The following is a 22,269-nucleotide window of genomic DNA, read 5'->3' on the forward strand; positions in this document are numbered from 1 at the left end:
ACTGCAGAAAATATTCCTGTGTAGGACAGTAGAGCTTGAGTATTTATATCTACATCAACACTCTGCAAACCATATTACAGTCCATGGCCAGAATACAATCATGTAGCCCCTTCCCTTTCCATTTTGGAGATGGTGCATGGGAAAAACAATTGTTGATAAACCTATGTGGGACAAAGTAATGTGTTGTAAACTCTTCTTGGAAAGCATTCTCTCATAATTTTAAAAGTAAACATCTCCATGATCCACATCTTGTTGTGTCAGTGTATTCAATATCTCCATAATGTACTCACACTTAATAAATGAACCATAACACAGTGCACCACTTTTTGTTATCTTCTCTATCTCCCCTACTGCTCCGATATGATATGAGTCCCGGACTGATGAGCAATACCCAAGAATTGGTTGAAGGAGTGTTTTGTAACTCACTTCTCTCATGTATGAATTAAATTTTCTTAAGATTCTTCCAATGAATTTGGCAATTTTTTTTCCAATAACTTGTTTTATGTTGTTATTCCCCTTAAGACAGTTAGTCCTAAGTGTTTTGCAATTGTTAATATTTCCAGTAGGTCATCACCAATAGTATAATCAAACATTAATTGAGCTCTTAGCTTATTTATGCACAATGCTGTAGTGATTTGAGAATTTCTGTGTAAATTCTAGAACCACTCAGCCTTCTACCGTCTCGAACATACGATATTATGGATATGAGTGTGGGATGGTAGAACCCCACCTACTGTGCGTCACATGATTGTGTGTGAAGGTTTAAATGATTAATGGAAAATCTCATATAAATATGTGAAACAAATACTAACAAAGAGATAGAGGGGCTGGCCAGTAGTTACCTCAGCTCCATACAGCCGATAAATACACAAAACAGAACAGAAAATTTACGTTCCTAGCTTTCAGAACTTTGTTCCTTCATCAGGGAGGAGAGAGGGGAAAGAAAGGGAAGAAGGGAAAGTGAATTCAGTTACTCACAACCCAGGTTATGAAGCATCAGGGAAAGGAAAACAGGGAGGGTAGCAAGGATGGAGGCATGGTTGTCCAGGAAAACAGGGAGGGTAGTAAGGATGGAGGCATGGTTGTCAGAGGGAAGCCAAAGATATTCTACTGTAAGTACTGTGACAGCTTCAAACCAAAGAGGATGCGTACAGAAGTAAAGAGGTATATAGTATAAAGATAAACACAACTATGTAGGACGAAAATATGCGTGAATGGCTAAAGAGGAAAGGGAAAGAGGAGAAGACTGAAGAGTAAATGGGAGTGAGGTTGTTTAACATAGGTTCAGTCCAGGGGGATGGTGGGATGAAAGGAAGTGTTGGAGTGCAAGTTCCCATCTCCGCAGTTCCGAGGGACTGGTGTTGGGTGGGAGAAGCCAAATGGCACATACGGTGTAGCAGGTTCCTAGGCCCCTAGAATTATGCTGGAGGGCATGCTCTGCTACTGGGTACTGGACATCTTCTAGGCGGACAGTTCGTCTGTGTCCGTTCATGCGCTCAGCCAGTTTAGTTGTTGTCATACCGATGTAAAAGGCTGTGCAGAGCAGGCATGTCAGCTGATAAATGACATGTGTTGTTTCACATGTGGCCCTGCCTTGAATTGTGTATGTTTTACCAGTAGCGGGGCTGGAGTAGGTGGTTGTGGGGGGATGCATGGGGCAGGTTTTGCAACGGGGTCGGTTACAGGGGTAGGAACCGCTGCCTCCATCCTTGCTACCCTCCCTGTTTTCCATCCCCTGTTGCTTCATAACCTGGGTTGTGAGTAACTGAATCCACTTTTCCTTCTTCCCTTTCTTTCCTCTCTCTCCTCCCTGATGAAGGAACAAAGTTCCGAAAGCTAGGAACGTAAATTTTCTGTTCTGTTTTGTGTATCTATCGGCTGTACTGAGCTGAGGTAAGTACTGGCCAGCCCCTCTATCTCTTTGTTAGTATTTGTGAAGGTTTAAAATCAGTCACAGGAAGAAAGTAGATGCGGTGGTCGGATGGCACCGACAAGTACCTGTCGGGCAATCCATAGATGTTTTAGTGAGTGTGCAAGGAAGAACCATGGAGTTTATATGCAGCTCAGTGCTTATTGTGTCACTGAATATTGTTATTAAAACAAGAACAGTTGAAAAAGTACTCTTGTAGACTCTTGACGCAACCTTGTTAGAGGGAAGACTCATTTTATGATTCATGTTAAGAAAGGTCATGGTATCCAAGCCAACTCTCTTTTAACTGTAATTCAATTTGTTTCTAACACCCGACTGTGCGAGAGCCTTGCAGGAAGTTACATATTCATGTGGAAAGTGAGATTTTTATTGTGTATGGAGGTCAAATACATCGTTAGTTTGCTGTTCAGTACAGAAGAGTGGCTACAAATTCCAAGTTAAGTCACCTCGTAAAGAAGTGGAAGGTGGTTTGGGGGAATGAGCCGATATAACCCAGATACACACTCACACTTCAAGTCATCAGAACGTTAGAACGTGGCAACCGTGACAGGATTTGAACCTGCAATCTTTAGATTGCAGAAGCTGTTATGCGTTGCCATAGAAATCAAACATAATAAGACAAGGGAATTACTCCGAGACATTGGAATATGTTCACGTATCCAACGGAGCAAAATTTAAATGGAAAACCACTGAAGAAATGAAAAATTCACAACGATAAAAATAGTAAAGAAGATTTTGGCATATTTGTCTAAAAAGAAGTATGCATAGAACGCTTCAGCTAAGAAGATCCACTGCGGTGAGTATACAGCTGTCACAGACATCGCAGGGACGCAGACGCGGAAACCAACATATTTCTGACACCGACGGCACCAGCTGCTGTTCAGTAGAGCTGACCTGCCTCCACATCCGCTCACCTAAGCAACGAGAATTCTACTCCAGGTGAGCATGAAACAAAACTTGATTACTTTGGTACGAAGTGTTACAAGATACTGTTGAGCGAACTGCTATTGTGTAATTATCATATTTAAAGTTAGTTTTAAATGCTTAAAAGAGCTATGGCACTTGAAGGTATGGAAAATATACAACAGGTTGGGCAAACTCAAGACTCAGCTATGGCCATGAAGATTAGCAAAGAAGTGCCTGACTGGGCTGAGTTGATAAATTTAATCAAAGCTCAGAGTCTTAAGTTGTTAAAGTCTCAATTAAATGCTCAGAATGCAACTCTAGGTAAAGAACTAGACTTGGTGAATTCTCAATTAAAAACTCAAATGACGAATTTAGGTTTGTTAAATGCCAAAGTCAACTCTCAAAACAAGGAATTTAGTAATCTATGCAAAGACATGGGTGCTTTGAAGACTGAATTCGTCACCATATGTAATAAAGTCTAGAATTTAAAAGGAGATTTAAAGAACGAGGTGACAAATTCTTTGACCGCTCATATAAATCATATGTTTACTGACGTTAGTCAGGAACAGAATGACACTTTTCAAGGTTTATGGAAAATGTTAGAACTTGACATTGAGAACAAACCTAATAATGTAGAAGCAGAACTTTTTGAAAAGTTAGGAATGTGTACAATATTAAATACAATGATGTAAGATAGGGAATGAATACTTTGAAAGAGAGTATAGATAAGCATAATGAATTAATGTCAACTATTCAATCGCAAATTACAAGTGTCAATACACGGGTAGATAATGCAGAAAGGAATTTCAAAGAGAAAATAGCGAACTCTGACATTATAAATGTAGTTAGTTTAGAGGAAAAATTTGGAGAAATTATGGATTGAAAGGTTACCGAGAGAATAACATCAGGGAACGTATCACCTATTCCTTCTTCCGAACTTAAAGATACCAGGAGGGGTATGGACAACCTGTGGAGAGACCACGTAACATCACATCGGTGGCGCTTATGTATTCCGAAGGCAATGGAAGACGAACTTGTATAGTATGTTCACACAGGATATGGACACTTCGGAATCAAAAAATGTATATCCCATATGAATAAATTTTATTATTTCAAGAAACTAGGGCATACAATAGCATCTTTCATTAGAACCTTTGAAACTAGCCAGAAAGTAAAAGAGAATAATACTCACGTGAAATACAAAATGTATCGTATTATTCCTAAGTTATTACAAGATTTCACAGCGGCAGATTTTTTTGGACCAATTCCACAAGGAAAGGGAGTATCATATATTTTGGTTATCACAGAATGTTGGTCAAAATATGTTAAACTATATCCCATTAAAAGGGCAAATATGCAGACTGTTATACACTACATACAACAATACTTTCTAGAAGTAGGTAAACCAAAACAGTTGTACAGATAATGGACCACAATTTGTGAGTAACGAATTTAAAGAATTCCTAGCATGGGAAAGTATTCGACAAGTGTTAATATCCAATTATAGCCCATCATCAAATCTGTTTGAGCGAGTAATGAAGGAAATTGGAAAATCATGTCGTACATACTGCCATGAAAAACATACTTCATGGGCAACGAAAATTAGGGACTTTGAACTTATCCTAAATGAATTACTTCATTTATTGACTGGGTTGGCACCTCTAGAAGTTATGGGCAAACCATTTGTAGGAGAACCTCTAATTAAGTGTTTTAATTGGCACGAACAGCCTAGTGTCAATTACGATGTTAATCAGGAAATAGTTTCTAGAAATTTAATTGAAAAGGTGCTACAAAGAGACCTCTTAAAAAAGTCATCACAATCCGTTAGAACATGGCGACCAGTGAGAAAGGACTGAAAAAACAGGAATTCTAATACCAAAAAGACGAAAAAATAAGCTGTTGTGTGCTCTCATAGGAACTAAACCAAATACGACAAAGAATCTACTAAGAGACAACACAACATGCTCAAGTATTTAAAGGAGCAAAATTTTGAACTGAGAAATAGAGAAGTAAATTCCAGTGTGCTTCTCTAAGAAGAAATACACATAGAACACTTTGATTAAGAATATCTGGTGCGGGGAGTGTAGAGTTCTCACACACAGCGCGGGGACGAAGACACGGAAACCAACATCCGATGCCGCCGGCACCAGCTGCTGGCCACCGGTGCTCACCTGCCTCCAGATCTGCTCACCGACACAGATTCCCCACCGGATGAGTGTAAAACAAAACTTTATTGTTTGGTACAAAGTGGAATAAACTGTTCAGTGAACTTTATTAGTGTAGTTACCACATTTAAAGTCAGTTAAATGCATACAAGATCAAAAGTTTGCAAGAATATGGCTAACACACGACAAGTCGAGGAAACTCAAGAACCAGCTATGGCTATGAAAGTTAGTAAGGAAGTGCCTGACTGGTCTGAGTTAGTAAATTTAATCAAAACTCAAAATGTGACTCTAAGTGAAAAACTAGATTCAGTACATTCTCAATTAAATAACCAGAGTGAAACGTTAAGTAGTCAAGCGGCAAATATAAGTTCGTTACATACAAAAGATGACTCACGAAGCAAAGAATTTTGTAATCTATGCGAAGGCATGGATGCTTTAAAGACTGATTTTCAATGCCTTAAATAGTAAGGTAGAGAATTTACAATTAGATTTAAAGAATGAATTGACTAGTTCCTTGACTATTTATGCAAATCAAATGTTTACTGACTTCAGCCAGAAACAGAAAGATAATTTTCAGAATTTGACATAAAGGTTCGAATTGAATATTGAAGACACATGTAATAGTGTAGAATCAGAGCTTAATGAAAAGTTAGGATCCTTTGAAAATTTGTGCAATGATAAATTTAATGCTGTAAAGCAAGGGTTGAGTACTTTGAAAGAGAGTGTTTATAAGCAGGATAATTTAATGACAATAAATCAGTCGCAAATTACAGGTGTTAATACACAAGTAGATAATATGGAAAGGAACTTCAAAGAGAAATTAGTGAACTCTGATATCATAAATCTAAGTAGTTTGGAGGAACAAGTTGCAGAATTTATAGCTCGTAAAGTTACCGAGAGAGTAAAATCTGGAATCGTATCTCCTATTCTATCTTCTGAACATGATACCAGGAAAGGCATAGATGACCTGTGGAAAGAATTCAAGCTCATCCAGGATAAAGTAGACAAAAGGTTAACTTCACCTAATGTGGTATTAACTAGTCAAGTGATAAATTATCAAGAGGTGGGGGGGGAGGGGGGGGGGCTAATTCAGGGTTATCCAGGCAATTCCCCAAATTTAAGCCTGATGGAGACGTACATCTGACACATTTCTTGAAAAGGTTTAACCAAGCTTTGCCAAAAAATTGGGAACACTCTAAAAAGATTGAATTTGCTGTGGGCTACCTTCTAGGAGAAGCCTCACAATGGGGAACCATGAATATTGAGAATTTTTCTTTTTGGGAAGAGTTTCAAAAGAAGTTTAAAGAGAAGTACTGGTCTGCCAGTGCACAAGAGAAATTAATATCAGGTCCATGGAACCTGGGTGGAGTCATCTATCCCCCAATGATGTTAACATTCTGAGTTAATGGGCGGAATGACAACCGACAGATACTGAGCTGTTTTCAGTGTTTCTTCCAAAATAGTTTTCCTGCACCGAATTCCTTCAAAATCTTAAACTATTCTGTCATCTATTCCTAAAATTGTAAACTATCCTGTAACATTATACCGTAGAAAACTGAATATGACTACAAGATAAAGAAAACTTGTGAGAATCACAGAATAAGAAAGAAAGTGATATCGACATAAAATAAAATGAATAGAGTATTATATTTATGGATAATATAATATGAGATGAATAATTAAACAACTATGATACCATAGTGCATAAATTTTCTATTTTGTATAGAGTATTTTATACATTTTATGAGATGTGATGTAAATGGGAGGGTTTGTATAGGTTTTGAAAGCTGTGGGTATTGTAAATAAAAGCATGGTTTACAAGAGCAAATATATCATTGCTAACACAAAACACACATCGCACCTTTCAGACAACCCTCGGAAACAAGTGTGCCTGATTCTTCACCATTTGCCATTTCCATAGGGTTGCTAAGATTTCCTTTGAGGGCCTCAAGGGTGAAAGTGGGAATGTCTATTTTATAGGAGACGATTTAACACCAAACCTCCTCCGGCGTCTCACTCAAGTACCTGAGAGGTAGGGATTCTGGGGAAGAGGGAAGGGTTTCCTTTGTTGGGGCTATCTTCTTTCTCTTCTTAGATCTTAGTAACCATATCTATTTTTTTTCCTTTCTTACTTCTCATTTGAGGACCTATCTATTTTTTCCCTTTTTCCATATCACAAACTTCTATCGCTGAAGTCCTTCCTTGTTTTTGTGGTATCTAATAACCTACATCTTACCTTTAGCTAAAAAGGCTGAAGAATCAGACTACACGAACACACATCCACATACACACAAAAATACATTTGGACACAGAAATTGAAATTACAGACTAAAAAGCCTGTCACGTTGTGAGAATTGCCAGGTATCTTACCTTTAGATAAGAAGGCTGAAGAATCAGACTACACGAACACACATCCACATACACACAAAAATACATTTAGACACAAAAACTGAAATTACAGACTAAAAAGCCCATCACGATGTGAGAATTGCCAGGTATCTTACTTTTAGATAAGAAGGCTGAAGAATCAGACTACACGAACACACATCCACATACACACAAAAATACATTTAGACACAAAAATTGAAATTACAGACTAAAAAGCCTGTTACCATGTGAGAATTGCCAGGTATTGTAGGGGAAAGAATACAAGTACACAGTGATATAAACTATGACGATTCCACATCGCATATGTATATAAGAACTATTATGGTTCTTCATCGTGTAGAGATGTATACAAAGAAAGAATAGTGGCAAAGTACTCATGTGCAAAGAGGAGACAAAAGCATGTGAGTTGTGGGATAACTATAAAGCAGTAATGAGCAGGAGATAGACAAGGAAGAGATGTGAGCAAAGAAAGAAAAAGAAAGCAGGAGTGACATTAGTCATGCTGATCATTAGGAAATTTCAGTTTAATAAATACTCTGATGAATTGTAGGACAGTGGGAACTGAATGGTATATATAGAAATAGTATCTACTAAGAGTATAGAAGATGAGAAGTAGAGGAGGACTCTAGAGAGTAAATGAAGCAGTAAAAAGTGAATGCAAAGAGTAAAATAGATTTTGATTTTTACCAGAGAATACTTAATTACAGCATACATTGGAATGTATACTACGGTAATGAAACATGAGGCCTACTCAGAAAGGATAAGGGGGTGTACCCAACATTTGCTAAGTATATAGGGCAGGCTTACCTACATGGAGATAGGACGACCTGTGGCCTAAAAAATAGGAATGTTTTATAAAGGGGGATACCTACCAGAATGGAAAGAGGAAGTGCTCTCATAAGGCCAACCCACAAGCAAGGTATAGGTACTGATCCTAGGAGAAGGGGACAGTATCACGACAAAAGTCACAAATTTTATAGGGATTATACTGGAAAGTTTGAATTATATGCACAACTAGCATTGTTACATTTCATGTAAGTTTACAAGTGTCAAAAAGAACACTTTCATTTTGCCGAGAGTTCCTCCAAACTACAAAAAATAGTAAAAATAGTATATACAAAGGGACAGTAGTACAAAAAATGAGAACAGAAAGTAGATTACTCATGTGTCATGAACACCTGGAGTTTATGATTGGAAGTATAGGGAAAAAAAAGCGTCCACACAATTCTTAAATATTAGAAGAGCTCATTAGACCCTCAAGTGACTGCTCATATCTTAATATCAAAGTAAAGTACGAACAGAATAAAGAAATGCTCAGCTAAAGATTGTTCTAGAGAGAAAAAAATTGTTGTTGAAGTGAAAGATGTATGTATAAATATGTAAAAGAAAAATACATTGTTATGATATGAAATGTTGTTATGATTGATATTATTTACATAATGATTGTCTATAAAATATTGTTTTAGATGTCAGTGAGGGATGATAGAATCCTACCTACTGTGTGTCACATGTTTGTGTGTGCAGGTTTAAATTCACTTACAGGAAGAATGTAGATGCGGTGATCGAACGGGCCCAACAGGTACCTGTTGGGAGATCCATGGAAGTCTTAGTGAAAGTGCGTATGAGAGGACCATGGAGCATTTATGTAACTCTGTGATAATAGTGTTAGTGACCATTGTTATAATAATGAGAACAATTGATAAGGTATTCTTGAAAAAAAACTTTTGTCTTAGCCTTGTTGAAGGGAAGACGTGTATTACGGTTCACTTTGGGACTGGACATGGTGTTTAAGCCAACTTTCTCTTATATGTAAATTAGTTTGTTTCTAACGTTTGGAGACACAAGAAGCTTACAAAGCAGTATATAATTATATGAAGAGTGAGATTTGTAATATGTCTGAAGTTCAAATATATGTCATTAGTTGAAGCAAATGAAATTGGTATGGCAACTTATTTTTATAAGTAGAGAGAGTCTCAAGAAATTCCTGTACCTAGCAGCATACTTCAGAGAAGAAAGTGAAAGAGAGTTTGCAGCAGCAGGCTAACCAGCAAGGAAAGTCGGCCGAGCATGTCAAGTAAGCCATCTCGTAAAAGAAATGGATTTAGTATATTTATTTCACACTTAAATTGTCGTCCAAATCTGTTAGATGTTCTGGGGTGCATAGTTGTTGTTATGCATGTACTGATGGATTAATAAAACAGTGTTTTGGAAAGCTTTCATGTGTATATTAAAAAATGTCCAACAAAAGGTAACATGCCCAGGCACAGGTATGAAAGTAAGGTTTTATAAATGTTAAAATCAAAGTCATGTATGGAAACACAGATCTGGTTCAGAAGTTATGCATGTGTTAACCATTCATATTTTGCCGATTGATTATTCTTGCATGCAGACTGCCACTATTTTTCTTTCACTCAAAGCTGAAAATGAGTGGTACAACCTGAACTGGACTTCCAGTGGTTGAAATGGTGATGAGGCATGAAAATTACTCAATGTGCAAATTTGTCATGAAGGCATGTTTGGCCCATGATGAACTGTGGGATGCTGATGAAAACACTCCTTCGGATCCAATGAAATGGGACAATTCTTGCAAGCAGAGAGACAAAAAGGCACATTCCCGGATTATACTTTTCGCTGTCAAGAATAATTATGTCCATAAAAGAGATTAAAAAAAAACAGATGGCAGCAGAAGCCTGGACGGCCTTGGAAAAGATATTTGAAGACTCAGGACTCACATGAGTGGGCTTGCTTAGATCATTAACCACTACCAAATTAGATAAATGCAAGTTGGCAGACGACTATTGCAATTGTATAATAACGACCACATTTAAGTTAAATCAAATGAAGTTTGCGGTGAGTGGATAGTGGATAGGAACTTTGCTCTTGGTTGGATTACATGATCGTTATCAGCTTATGATCATGGCAATTGAAAACAGTGGCACACGTATTACGGGAGATTCTATTAAAGTGAAACTGCTACATGACGTCGAATCTCAAGACACAAATGGAAACGAAGAATTTGCTCCGTATACAAATAATAAGAGGCTCACAAAATGTATTAATAAATACGGCAAGTGCAATAAACTGAATTATATTGCTAACTATTGTTCTAGTAAGGATGAAAAAGGAGGAAGCTTGTCTAAAAATAACGATGACGGATATGTATTTAGAAAAAAGACACAACAAAAGAAAGCTTTTCTTGATGTTAATGGTAAACAGACTCACGAAAAGGATATGTGGTATTTAGATATCTGTGCCTCGACTCACATTACTAATGACGGGAAGAAGCTTCATAATGTCAAGCCATGCAATAGTTCAGGGACCAGTGTGGGAGGTGATGGGTTAATAGCAGAGACAATTGGAAGTGTTGATCTGATCTTCTATACTGGTGATAAAACAGCAGAAGTAGAAGCATCTGCCATCATTCACATCCAAAACTCAGCTGTAAATTTGCTCTCAGAACATTGGCTGAAAAGGCTTGTACTATGATGTTTGATGTTAAACTACCAAAGGAGTACTGGGCTGAAGCTGTGTCTACAACTGCATACCTATCTAATCATTCATCATCTACCAGTCTTGAAGATAAGATGCCATATGAACTCTGGCATGGGAGAAGCCCTTGTTTATCACAACATAGATCAAAAGGTTACACCTCGAAGGTCAAACAGAGAACCAAAACTCAATACATGGCCTGATCATGATGTCTGATCATGTTACTTACTATTTCAAAGAAGGACTTCCAAGTGAAGACATTTATCTCAAAGAAGCTTTGGAAGTGGCAAATAATGAAGAATGGAAAAAAGCAATGAAGAAAGAATTCTCATCTCTAGTTCATAATAACATGTCTGAAGAGGCAGAGCTACCCAGGGGACACAAACCACTCAAGATTAAGTGGGTATTAAAAATAAAGCTTGGGACTAGCAGTACACCAGACACATTTAAGGCACATCTTTTGGTAAAAGGATACACTTAAGTTGAAGGTGGTGATTATCAGGAAATCTCTTGTCTATGGCAGCTCAAGAGAACCTGGAGATTGACCATGTTGACTCATTACTGCTTATCTCTATGGAGACATAATGAAGAAATTTATGTCATTCTAGCAGAAAATTTTGCAACTCCTGGAAAAGTTTGGAGGCTGAAGAAAGCCGTTGATGAACTCAAACAGGCTGGCTGGTAGGAATTAGAATAAAAAAATTGTTGAGGTGTTAAGAAAACTAAAACTGAACAGATCGAAAACTAAAATTGAACAGATCAAACACTGATCCACATATCTATTTTTACAGAGATGGCACCAAACTAGTCATCATAGCCTTATACACTCCTGGAAATTGAAATAAGAACACCGTGAATTCATTGTCCCAGGAAGGGGAAACTTTATTGACACATTCCTGGGGTCAGATACATCACATGATCACACTGACAGAACCACAGGCACATAGACACAGGCAACAGAGCATGCACAATGTCGGCACTAGTACAGTGTATATCCACCTTTTGCAGCAATGCAGGCTGCTATTCTCCCATGGAGACGATCGTAGAGATGCTGGATGTAGTCCTGTGGAACGGCTTGCCATGCCATTTCCACCTGGCGCCTCAGTTGGACCAGCGTTCGTGCTGGACGTGCAGACCGCGTGAGACGACGCTTCATCCAGTCCCAAACATGCTCAATGGGGGACAGATCCGGAGATCTTGCTGGCCAGGGTAGTTGACTTACACCTTCTAGAGCACGTTGGGTGGCACGGGATACATGCGGACGTGCATTGTCCTGTTGGAACAGCAAGTTCCCTTGCCGGTCTAGGAATGGTAGAACGATGGGTTCGATGACGGTTTGGATGTACCGTGCAGTATTCAGTGTCCCCTCGACGATCACCAGTGGTGTACGGCCAGTGTAGGAGATCGCTCCCCACACCATGATGCCGGGTGTTGGCCCTGTGTGCCTCGGTCGTATGCAGTCCTGATTGTGGCGCTCACCTGCACGGCGCCAAACATGCATACGACCATCATTGGCACCAAGGCAGAAGCGACTCTCATCGCTGAAGACGACACGTCTCCATTCGTCCCTCCATTCACGCCTGTCGTGACACCACTGGAGGCGGGCTGCACGATGTTGGGGCGTGAGCGGAAGACGGCCTAATGGTGTGCGGGACCGTAGCCCAGCTTCATGGAGACGGTTGCGAATGGTCCTCGCCGATACCCCAGGAGCAACAGTGTCCCTAATTTGCTGGGAAGTGGCGGTGCGGTCCCCTACGGCACTGCGTAGGATCCTACGGTCTTGGCGTGCATCCGTGCGTCGCTGCGGTCCGGTCCCAGGTCGACGGGCACGTGCACCTTCCGCCGACCACTGGCGACAACATCGATGTACTGTGGAGACCTCACGCCCCACGTGTTGAGCAATTCGGCGGTACGTACACCCGGCCTCCCGCATGCCCACTATACGCCCTCGCTCAAAGTCCGTCAACTGCACATACGGTTCACGTCCATGCTGTCGCGGCATGCTACCAGTGTTAAAGACTGCGATGGAGCTCCGTATGCCACGGCAAACTGGCTGACACTGACGGCGGCGGTGCACAAATGCTGCACAGCTAGCGCCATTCGACGGCCAACACCGCGGTTCCTGGTGTGTCCGCTGTGCCGTGCGTGTGATCATTGCTTGTACAGCCCTCTCGCAGTGTCCGGAGCAAGTATGGTGGGTCTGACACACTGGTGTCAATGTGTTCTTATTTCCATTTCCAGGAGTGTATGTCAATGATATGTTATTATTTTCAAATGAATAAAAGACAGGACAGATATGCTAATGCCTATCCATGGAAATTACATGGGATCATGATAATGGAAAAATCTGGATCTCCCAGAAATCACATGCAAAAAAAGTTCTGGAGAAATTTGGAATGAGTGAAGTGAAGGTGGTGTCAACAACCACTTGAAATTCGTTTGGACTTTGAAACAGTCCAATCAGGTGATATCAAGAGGCAATAGGAAGTCTTCTATGCCTATCCCAAGTCTCCAGACCTGATATGTGTTTTGCTGTAAATCTCCTTGGCAGATATAATCACTATTTTAAAAAGATTGTTTAGATATTTAAAGGGAACTGTGGACTACAAGGTAGAATGTTTTAGAGGTGGTAACAGAGAAACAACAGCCTTCAGTGATGCAGATTGGGGAAATGAAATCAATGACAGACACTCTGTAATTGTTCATGCATAAAGTTGCAAAACTCTTGAATTTCGTGGTCTAATAGGAAACAAAAAGCTATTGCACTTTCTACTTGTGAAGCTGAATATATGGCCTTAGTATCTGTGGTTAAGACAACTTATGTTTGAGGCAGATCCAAGCACTGCCATAAAGCCATTTACAGTGTATTGTGATAATAAAGGAGCAATTCAGTTAGCCAAAAATCTAGAGACAAACTCTAGATCAAAGCATATAGATATAAAGTATCATTTTATAAGAAGGCATGTCAAGTTAGGTGTTATCAATGTTGAACATCTGCCTTCTGAAGAAATGTTAGCCAATGCTTTCACAAAACCACTTAGCAACACCAGACATAAAACATGTATGAAACTGTGCCCTTGTGAAATAAGTGAAGATGGTTGTTGTTGTAGAATTTTGCACAGAGCATAACTTAATCATAGCTAACACTTGGTTCAAGAACCATAAAAGAAGGTTGTATACGTGGAAGAATCCTGGAGATACTAGAAGGTATCAGATAGATTATATAATAGTAAGACAGAGATTTAGGAACCAGGTTTTAAATTGTAGGACATTTCTAGGGGCAGATGTGGACTCTGACCACAATCTATTGGTTATGAACTGTAGATTAAAACTAAAGAAACTGCAAAAAGGTGGGAATTTAAGGAGATGGGATCTGGATAAATTGACTAAACCAGAGGTTGTACAGTGTTTCAGGGAGAGCATAAGGGAACAATTGACAGGAATGGGGGAAAGAAATACAGTAGAAGAAGAATGGGTAGCTCTGAGGAATGAAGCAGTGAAGGCAGCAGAGGATCAAGTACGTTAAAAGACGAGGTCTAATAGAAATCCTTGGGTAATCGAAGAAATATTGAATTTAATGGATGAAAGGAGAAAATATAAAAATGCAGTAAATGAAGCAGGCAAAAAGGAATAGAAACGTCTCAAAAATTAGATTGACAGGAAGTGCAAAATGGCTAAGCAGGGATGGCTAGAGGACAAATGTAAGGATGTAGAGGCTTATCTCACTAGGGGTAAGATAGATACTGCCTACAGGAAAACTAAAGAGACCTTTGGAGAATAGAGAGCCACTTGTATGAATATCAAGAGTTCAGATGCAAACCCAGTTCTAAGCAAAGAAGGGAAAGCAGAAAGGTGGAAGGAGTATATAGAGGGTCTATACAAGGGCAATGTACTTGAGGACAATATTATGGAGATGGAAGAGGATGTAGATGAAGATGAAATGGGATATACAATACTGCGTGAAGAGTTTGACAGAGCACTGAAAGACCTGAGTCGAAACAAGGACCCGGGAGTAGACAACATTCCATTGGAACTACTGATGGCCTTGGGAGAGCCAGTCCTGACAAAACTCTACCATCTGGTGAGCAAGATGTATGAGACAGGCGAAATACCCTCAGACTTCAAGAAGAATATAATAATTCCAATCCCATAGAAAGCAGGTGTTGACAGATGTGAAAATTACCGAACTATCAGTTTAATAAGTCAAAGCTGCAAAATACTAACACAAATTCTTTACAGACAAATGGAAAAACTGGTCGAAGCCGACCTCAGGGAAGATCAGTTTGGATTCCGTAGAAATGTTGGAACACGTGAGGCAAATTTAAGGAAAGGCAAACATAAGTTTCTAGCACTTGTAGACGTAGAGAAATCTTTTGACAATGTTAACTGGAATACTCTCTTTCAAATTCTGAAAGTGGCAGGGGTAAAAAACAGGGAGCGAAAGGCTATTTACAATTTGTACAGAAAGCAGATGGCAGTTATAAGAGTCGAGGGACATGAAAGGCAAGAAGTGGTTGGGAAGAGAGTGAGACAGGGTTGTAGCCTCTCCTCGATGTTATTCAATCTGTATATTGAGCAAGCAGTAACGTAAACAAAAGAAAAGATCGGAGTAGGTATTAAAATCCATGGAGAAGAAATAAAAACTTTGAGGTTCGCCGATGACATTGTAATTCTGTCAGAGACAGCAAAGGACTTCTAAGAGCAGTTGAACGTAATGGACAGTGTCTTGAAAGAAGGATATAAGATGAACATCAACAACTGGCAATGGCAAGGAAAGCATTTTGAAGAAGAGAAATTTGTTAACATTGAGTATAGATTTAAGTGTCAGGAAGTCCTATCTGAAAGTATTTGTATGGAGTGTAGCCATGTATGGAAGTGAAACATGGACGATAAATAGTTTGGACAAGAAGAGAATAGAAGCTTTCAAAATGTGGTGCTACAGAAGAATGCTGAAGATTAGATGGGTAGATCACATAACTAATGAGGAGGTACTGAACAGAACTGGGGAGAAGAGGAGTTTGTGGCACAACTTGACAAGAAGAAGGGACCGGTTGGTAGGACATGTTCTGAGGCATCAAGGGATCACAAATTTAGTATTGGAGGGCAGTGTGGAGGGTAAAAACCGTAGAGGGAGACCAAGAGATGAATACACTAAGCAGATTCAGAAGGATGTAGGTTGCAGTAAGTATTGGGAGACGAAGAAGTTTGCACAGGATAGAGTAGCATGGAGAGCTGCATCAAACCAGTCTCAGGACTGAAGACCACATCAACAACAACTGTGTGTCGATGTCAGTTGAAGGGACATGTTAAGATATGTAAATTGATATTGACAGTTTTTTGTTTACTCCTTTGTGTGATAATTATTCGGTGGTTATTATGTGTTCTAGGATGTGTGGTTGTTGTTATGCATGTACTGATTAATTAATAAAACATCGTTTTGGATAGCTTCCATATGTGTATTAAAAGTGCTCAACATCCGAACAAAAGTACATTATTTACAAACTCTCATTGTTTTTAATTCCTGCCTATACCCCTGCCCGCCAAGTGGGTATACATTTATTTCTAATTTTGTGGTTATGGATTGCAAAGTTCATCCCAAATTTGCTCTTGTTAGTAACCACAAATATCATTATGGAGTTATATATTGGCACATAATTGTAAGAAACTCAGAGTCTATGAAGAGTTCACATATGCAAGGAAAGAGCCAGAAGATGTTTACATGGAAGCATCAATACAGAAACTAGTAACTTCTGGAAGCTTCATGTAGAAAAGCTCCTCGTCACAAAGTAAAGTGAAAATATACATTATTTTTAGTGTCATCTCTCAGCCAAGAGGACAACCTCATCTACTGGAAGCAGAAACAAAAATTAGAACTAGAAAAGATTTAAGTTTATAGGAAGTAAGTAATTTTGAATCCAGAATGTTACTGACAGAGCATACTGGTGTGACTGTAGAATGTTATGTGTAGTTGGGGAGGAGCTGCTTCTATAAACAAATAAGAGAGGAAGCAGACCAAAATGTACAGTGAACGTTGTGTTAGGCACGGTACTTTAACCAGTAAAGAAGTATCCTTTTAATCAGTGAATACAAAAATGCTATAAGATTAGATATATATCTCCTGAGTATCTGAGCGTATTTACTACATTATAAATGACATGTTTTTTCACTGTGAACTAACTGATCAATGCTGCAGATAGTGAATATACACTCCTGGAAATTGAAATAAGAACACCGTGAATTCATTGTCCCAGGAAGGGGAAACTTTATTGACACATTCCTGGGGTCAGATACATCACATGATCACACTGACAGAACCACAGGCACATAGACACAGGCAACAGAGCATGCACAATGTCGGCACTAGTACAGTGTATATCCACCTTTCGCAGCAATGCAGGCTGCTATTCTCCCATGGAGACGATCGTAGAGATGCTGGATGTAGTCCTGTGGAATGGCTTGCCATGCCATTTCCGCCTGGCGCCTCAGTTGGACCAGCGTTCGTGCTGGACGTGCAGACCGCGTGAGACGACGCTTCATCCAGTCCCAAACATGCTCAATGGGGGACAGATCCGGAGATCTTGCTGGCCAGGGTAGTTGACTTACACCTTCTAGAGCACGTTGGGTGGCACGGGATTCATGCGGACGTGCATTGTCCTGTTGGAACAGCAAGTTCCCTTGCCGGTCTAGGAATGGTAGAACGATGGGTTCGATGACGTTTTGGATGTACCGTGCACTATTCAGTGTCCCCTCGACGATCACCAGTGGTGTACGGCCAGTGTAGGAGATCGCTCCCCACACCACGATGCCGGGTGTTGGCCCTGTGTGCCTCGGTCGTATGCAGTCCTGATTGTGGCGCTCACCTGCACGGCGCCAAACACGCACACGACCATCATTGGCACCAAGGCAGAAGCGACTCTCATCGCTGAAGACGACACGTCTCCATTCGTCCCTCCATTCACGCCTGTCGCGACACCACTGGAGGCGGGCTGCACGATGTTGGGGCGTGAGCGGAAGACGGCCTAACAGTGTGCGGGACCGTAGCCCAGCTTCATGGAGACGGTTGCGAATGGTCCTCGCCGATACCCCAGGAGCAACAGTGTCCCTAATTTGCTGGGAAGTGGCGGTGCGGTCCCCTACGGCACTGCGTAGGATCCTACGGTCTTGGCGTGCATCCGTGCGTCGCTGCGGTCCGGTCCCAGGTCGACGGGCACGTGCACCTTCCGCCAACCACTGGCGACAACATCGATGTACTGTGGAGACCTCACGCCCCATGTGTTGAGCAATTCGGCGGTACGTCCACCCGGCCTCCCGCATGTCCACTATACGCCCTCGCTCAAAGTCCGTCAACTGCACATACGGTTCACTTCCACGCTGTCGCAGCATGCTACCAGTGTTAAAGACTGCGATGGAGTTCCGTATGCCATGGGCAACTGGCTGACACTGACGGCGGCGGTGCACAAATGCTGCGCAGCTAGCGCCATTCGACGGCCAACACCGCGGTTCCTGGTGTGTCCGCTGTGCCGTGCGTGTGATCATTGCTTGTATAGCCCTCTCGCAGTGTCCAGAGCAAGTATGGTGGGTCTGACACACCGGTGTCAATGTGTTCTTTTTTCCATTTCCAGGAGTGTATGTAGTAAGTATTATTTATAATGACTCACTCACTAGTGATGTAATTCTGTTGTGACAATATTGCTTCATTGGATAGACCTTACAAGCCATATGCAAATCATTTTCAATATTAAATGTGAATATTTTGTAAATTTTATGAAAAAACTGCACATATAAGCTACCTCAAGGAAATCGAGACCACATGTTGGTGTTGCAGGAGTTGTCTGCCATCGCCTGCGCCAGAACCACTGTCTTTCAGAATCCTGCAGTTCAAAGTGTGAAAATGCAAGAGATACATTGTGACCACGTGGAGCCTTTATATTCCATGTGCAGTCCAGAGAATTTGGATACATTTCTGGGAAGTTTGGACTCTCTATCACTCCATGGAAACCACGAAGATCTAAGTTGCAAACTGAAATAGAATAAAACTTGAAATTAATCTTTGGAGATATGATCAGAGTTACGTGACAAGTTATATACATTTTACAACACAGTTTCATAGGATTCTGACAGCTTTGTGTAAACCACAATATAATAGTAGATACATGTATGTGATTACAATATTCTTCCATTTATTTTTACACTGTTGGTAGGTATGAGTCAGGAGTTTTGTGTCCAATGAGTTCTAGCCACATCTATAGAACGTTTGTTACCATTACACTTATCAAAACAGTATATTGTAGTACAAATTATTTTTAATTATTGAGGCTTAAGTTCAACTGAACAGACACTAAAAAATTGTATGCAAAATAATAAATAAAGATAGCAGATATCTCCACAGTACACAGAGAATACCAGGAAGCTTCTTATAAAACAACACTTACAGCACAATAGGTACAAAACAAAGCATGAATTCACAGACAGGCAAGTTTTAAGAAATTTTCTCAGCTATGAAAAGCACAATATGTGACACCTTGAACTACTACTGTAGCACAATGTTATCTTAAACAGCTTTCACAAAACTTTAAGTGCTTCAAGACACTCTGATTCCTTTACCTTTCTCTTCATCAGTCCTCTAAACCTGACACTTGTGTGACCTGCTCATTTCAATCTTCCGCAATGACACATACTTTCCACCTTGCGGAAGGAACTAATAGTTCCAAAGAATAAGTGTAGCTTTTTCCACTTTTAAATGTGCCTACAAGCTGTAGATGGAATTTGGCCTCTTAAAGGTAACCTAGTTAGCCATTCTGTCTACTTGTCACTTCTGCCCAGCACATGACTGTCAAGATGGCCAATTGAGACTGTCTAAACCTGTTACCTAAAACAACTGTAACTGTGTTGGAAAATAATGCCCTTTTTTTAAAATAAAATTTGAAGGGAGGTTTCCTGTTTGAAGTTTAGATTTGTTCCACAAATGATTTGCTTGTGGCCACACTAGACCACTTCAGTCACTAAGCACTCAATTTTTCTTGAAGGTTGTACTGTGTGGTTCTTATCATCTGCCTCATACAATTGCATTCTGTCCTTTCATAATTTTCTCAGTTCATCTGAAATCTCTACAGTTATACTATATGACATTTCTTCTGCCATTTGCTTAAAAAAGAGTATTAATGCTACCTTTGTTCTCAGCCAGCTGCTTTAAAATCTTAATCCACTGCCTTCCTGTCTTCTTTCCTCATCAGAAATTGTATTGTTGCACTTGGATGATGTGAAATAAATAACGAGATTTCTTTTTCCTCTTCATTGTGCTGGTGATTTGGGCAGTCCCTCAATAGATAATTTCATTGTGGAAGATTCCCCACACCCTTCTAACCTGGATTCTTTTTATTTATGTTGGTTCTGATGATTCTTCTTTCAATTTTGAAATTCTGATCAGTTCTTTTTTCATTTCTAATTTGGAAAAGGGTTTCGCAAGCATAAGTGGCCCTTGGGAGAGATACAGATTTACAGTGCTGGGTTTTAGTATCTAATGACATATATTTCTTATTATACATTCACTGGTACAGAAGTTGGATCTTTTTTCATTTTTCTGGTTCTATTTATCCATATTTCTTTCTCATTTAAGCTATGCTCGATGACTTCTTCAATTTACTTAAACTGTTGAACTACATTAATTTTTTGATTGTTTATGAAGATTTTACTTATACAAAGGGGTTTCCACAGTGTGATTTCAGTTTTCTTGAAGGATACTTGTAATATATTTTTGGAGATTGATGATGTGGGCATGAACTTTTTCCATGTCAAGAGCAAAGTGTACAGATAAGTGCTGTGGATGGGCTGGATTCCCAAAGTCCTTCACCAAAAAGGGTGAAGTAAATAATCCAGAATTTGAACCCTGACAGCAATGCTACCATGTTGAATAATGCCTTTCGTGCAGTCACAGGACATTGTGTCATGACTCAAACTGTGTGCATTAGGCTGCATGATGCGCAACATCACTCCCGACGTCCATGGCAAGGTCCATCTTTGCAACCACAACACCATGCAGTGCAGTACATATGGGCCCAACAACATGCCAAATGGACCACTCAGGATTGGCATCACGTTCTCTACCGATGAGTGTCACATATATCTTCAACCAGAAAATCATAGGAGACATATTTGGAGGCAACCAGGTCAGGTTGAACATCTTAGACACACTGCCACTGGTGGTCATGGAAGGCACCATAATGGCTGTACGATATGTGAGCCATAGAGCAAACTTATTGGCAGCATACTGGCGAGGCACTCATCTTCATGGACGACAATTTGTGCCCCAATCGTGCACATATTGTCAATGATGTACTTCAGGATAATGAAATCACTCAACTAGAGTGACCAGCATGTCCTCCAGACATGAACCCTATCGAACATGCCTGGGATGGATTGAAAAGGACTGTTTATGGACAACGTAATCCACCAACCACTCTGAGGGATCTACGACGAATGGTCACTGAGGAGTGGGACAATCTGGACCAACAGTGCCTTGATGAACTTGTCGATAGTATGCCATGACGAATACAGGCATGCATCAATGTGAGAGGACGTGATACTGGGTATTAGAGGTACTGGTGTTTACAGCAACCTGGACCACCACCTCTGAAGGTCTCGCTGTATGGTGGTACAACATACACTGTGTGGTTTTCATGAGCAATAAAAAGGATGGAAATGATGTTTATGTTGGTCTCTATGCCAATTTTCTGAAAAGAGTTCCGGAATTCTCAGAACCGAGGTGAGGCAAACTTTTTTTGATGTGTGTATTATTAATGCTGCAGCCATTTTCCTGTGTATAAACCATAATTGAGATATATTGCACTTTTCTGATTGATCGCAGGAAATTATAACATGAACTGCATCACACACCCACAATCAAAAACAAATCTTTTATTTGTCTGTGGCAAGTAAACATAAATCAAAGTTTATCACTTTCCTAATTCACAGTAATGTTCTGTACTTTTTTAATTGTGATTGACTTGGAATAAGGAACCATCAAATTCATCAGACCAAATAAAGAGCTTCTCACATTAATACCAGCATTAATATACAAGGCACCAAAATAACACCAATGACCATCTCATACGAGACTGGAAAAAGTGAATTTCCACTTTAAGCCCACAGTATGCATTAAGGGAGCTATCAGGTATACACCGGGATTTTAAAAAAGAAAGATAACATTAACTGAAGGTGGAACTATCAAAAATGGTTCATAAATAAGAATGAAGCACATCAAACAAATATCCATATTTTAAAATTATGGGAATACTGAACATTTAATTCCATCTTTATCCCAAAAAATTTATTAAATAATAACTCTGTGTTTCCATAACTGTAAACAATTTATAAAAAAGGATAAAAGAATAC

At 39.9% G+C, this 22,269-nt stretch overlaps 1 protein-coding gene across 1 annotated transcript in view; it reads right to left on the minus strand.

Annotated features, from left to right (window-relative positions):
* The window catches only part of LOC126202937 (cubilin-like), a 771,281-nt gene that overhangs the window by 447,490 nt on the left and 301,522 nt on the right, over positions 1–22,269 (minus strand). Inside the window, exon 28 of the mRNA XM_049937033.1 lies at positions 18,669–18,898. Coding sequence (XP_049792990.1) covers positions 18,669–18,898 — 230 coding nt within the window. The remainder of the gene's footprint in view (positions 1–18,668; positions 18,899–22,269) is intronic.

This window comes from Schistocerca nitens, chromosome 9, assembly GCF_023898315.1.
Source record: "Schistocerca nitens isolate TAMUIC-IGC-003100 chromosome 9, iqSchNite1.1, whole genome shotgun sequence".
NCBI classification, from domain to species: Eukaryota; Metazoa; Arthropoda; class Insecta; order Orthoptera; family Acrididae; genus Schistocerca; species Schistocerca nitens.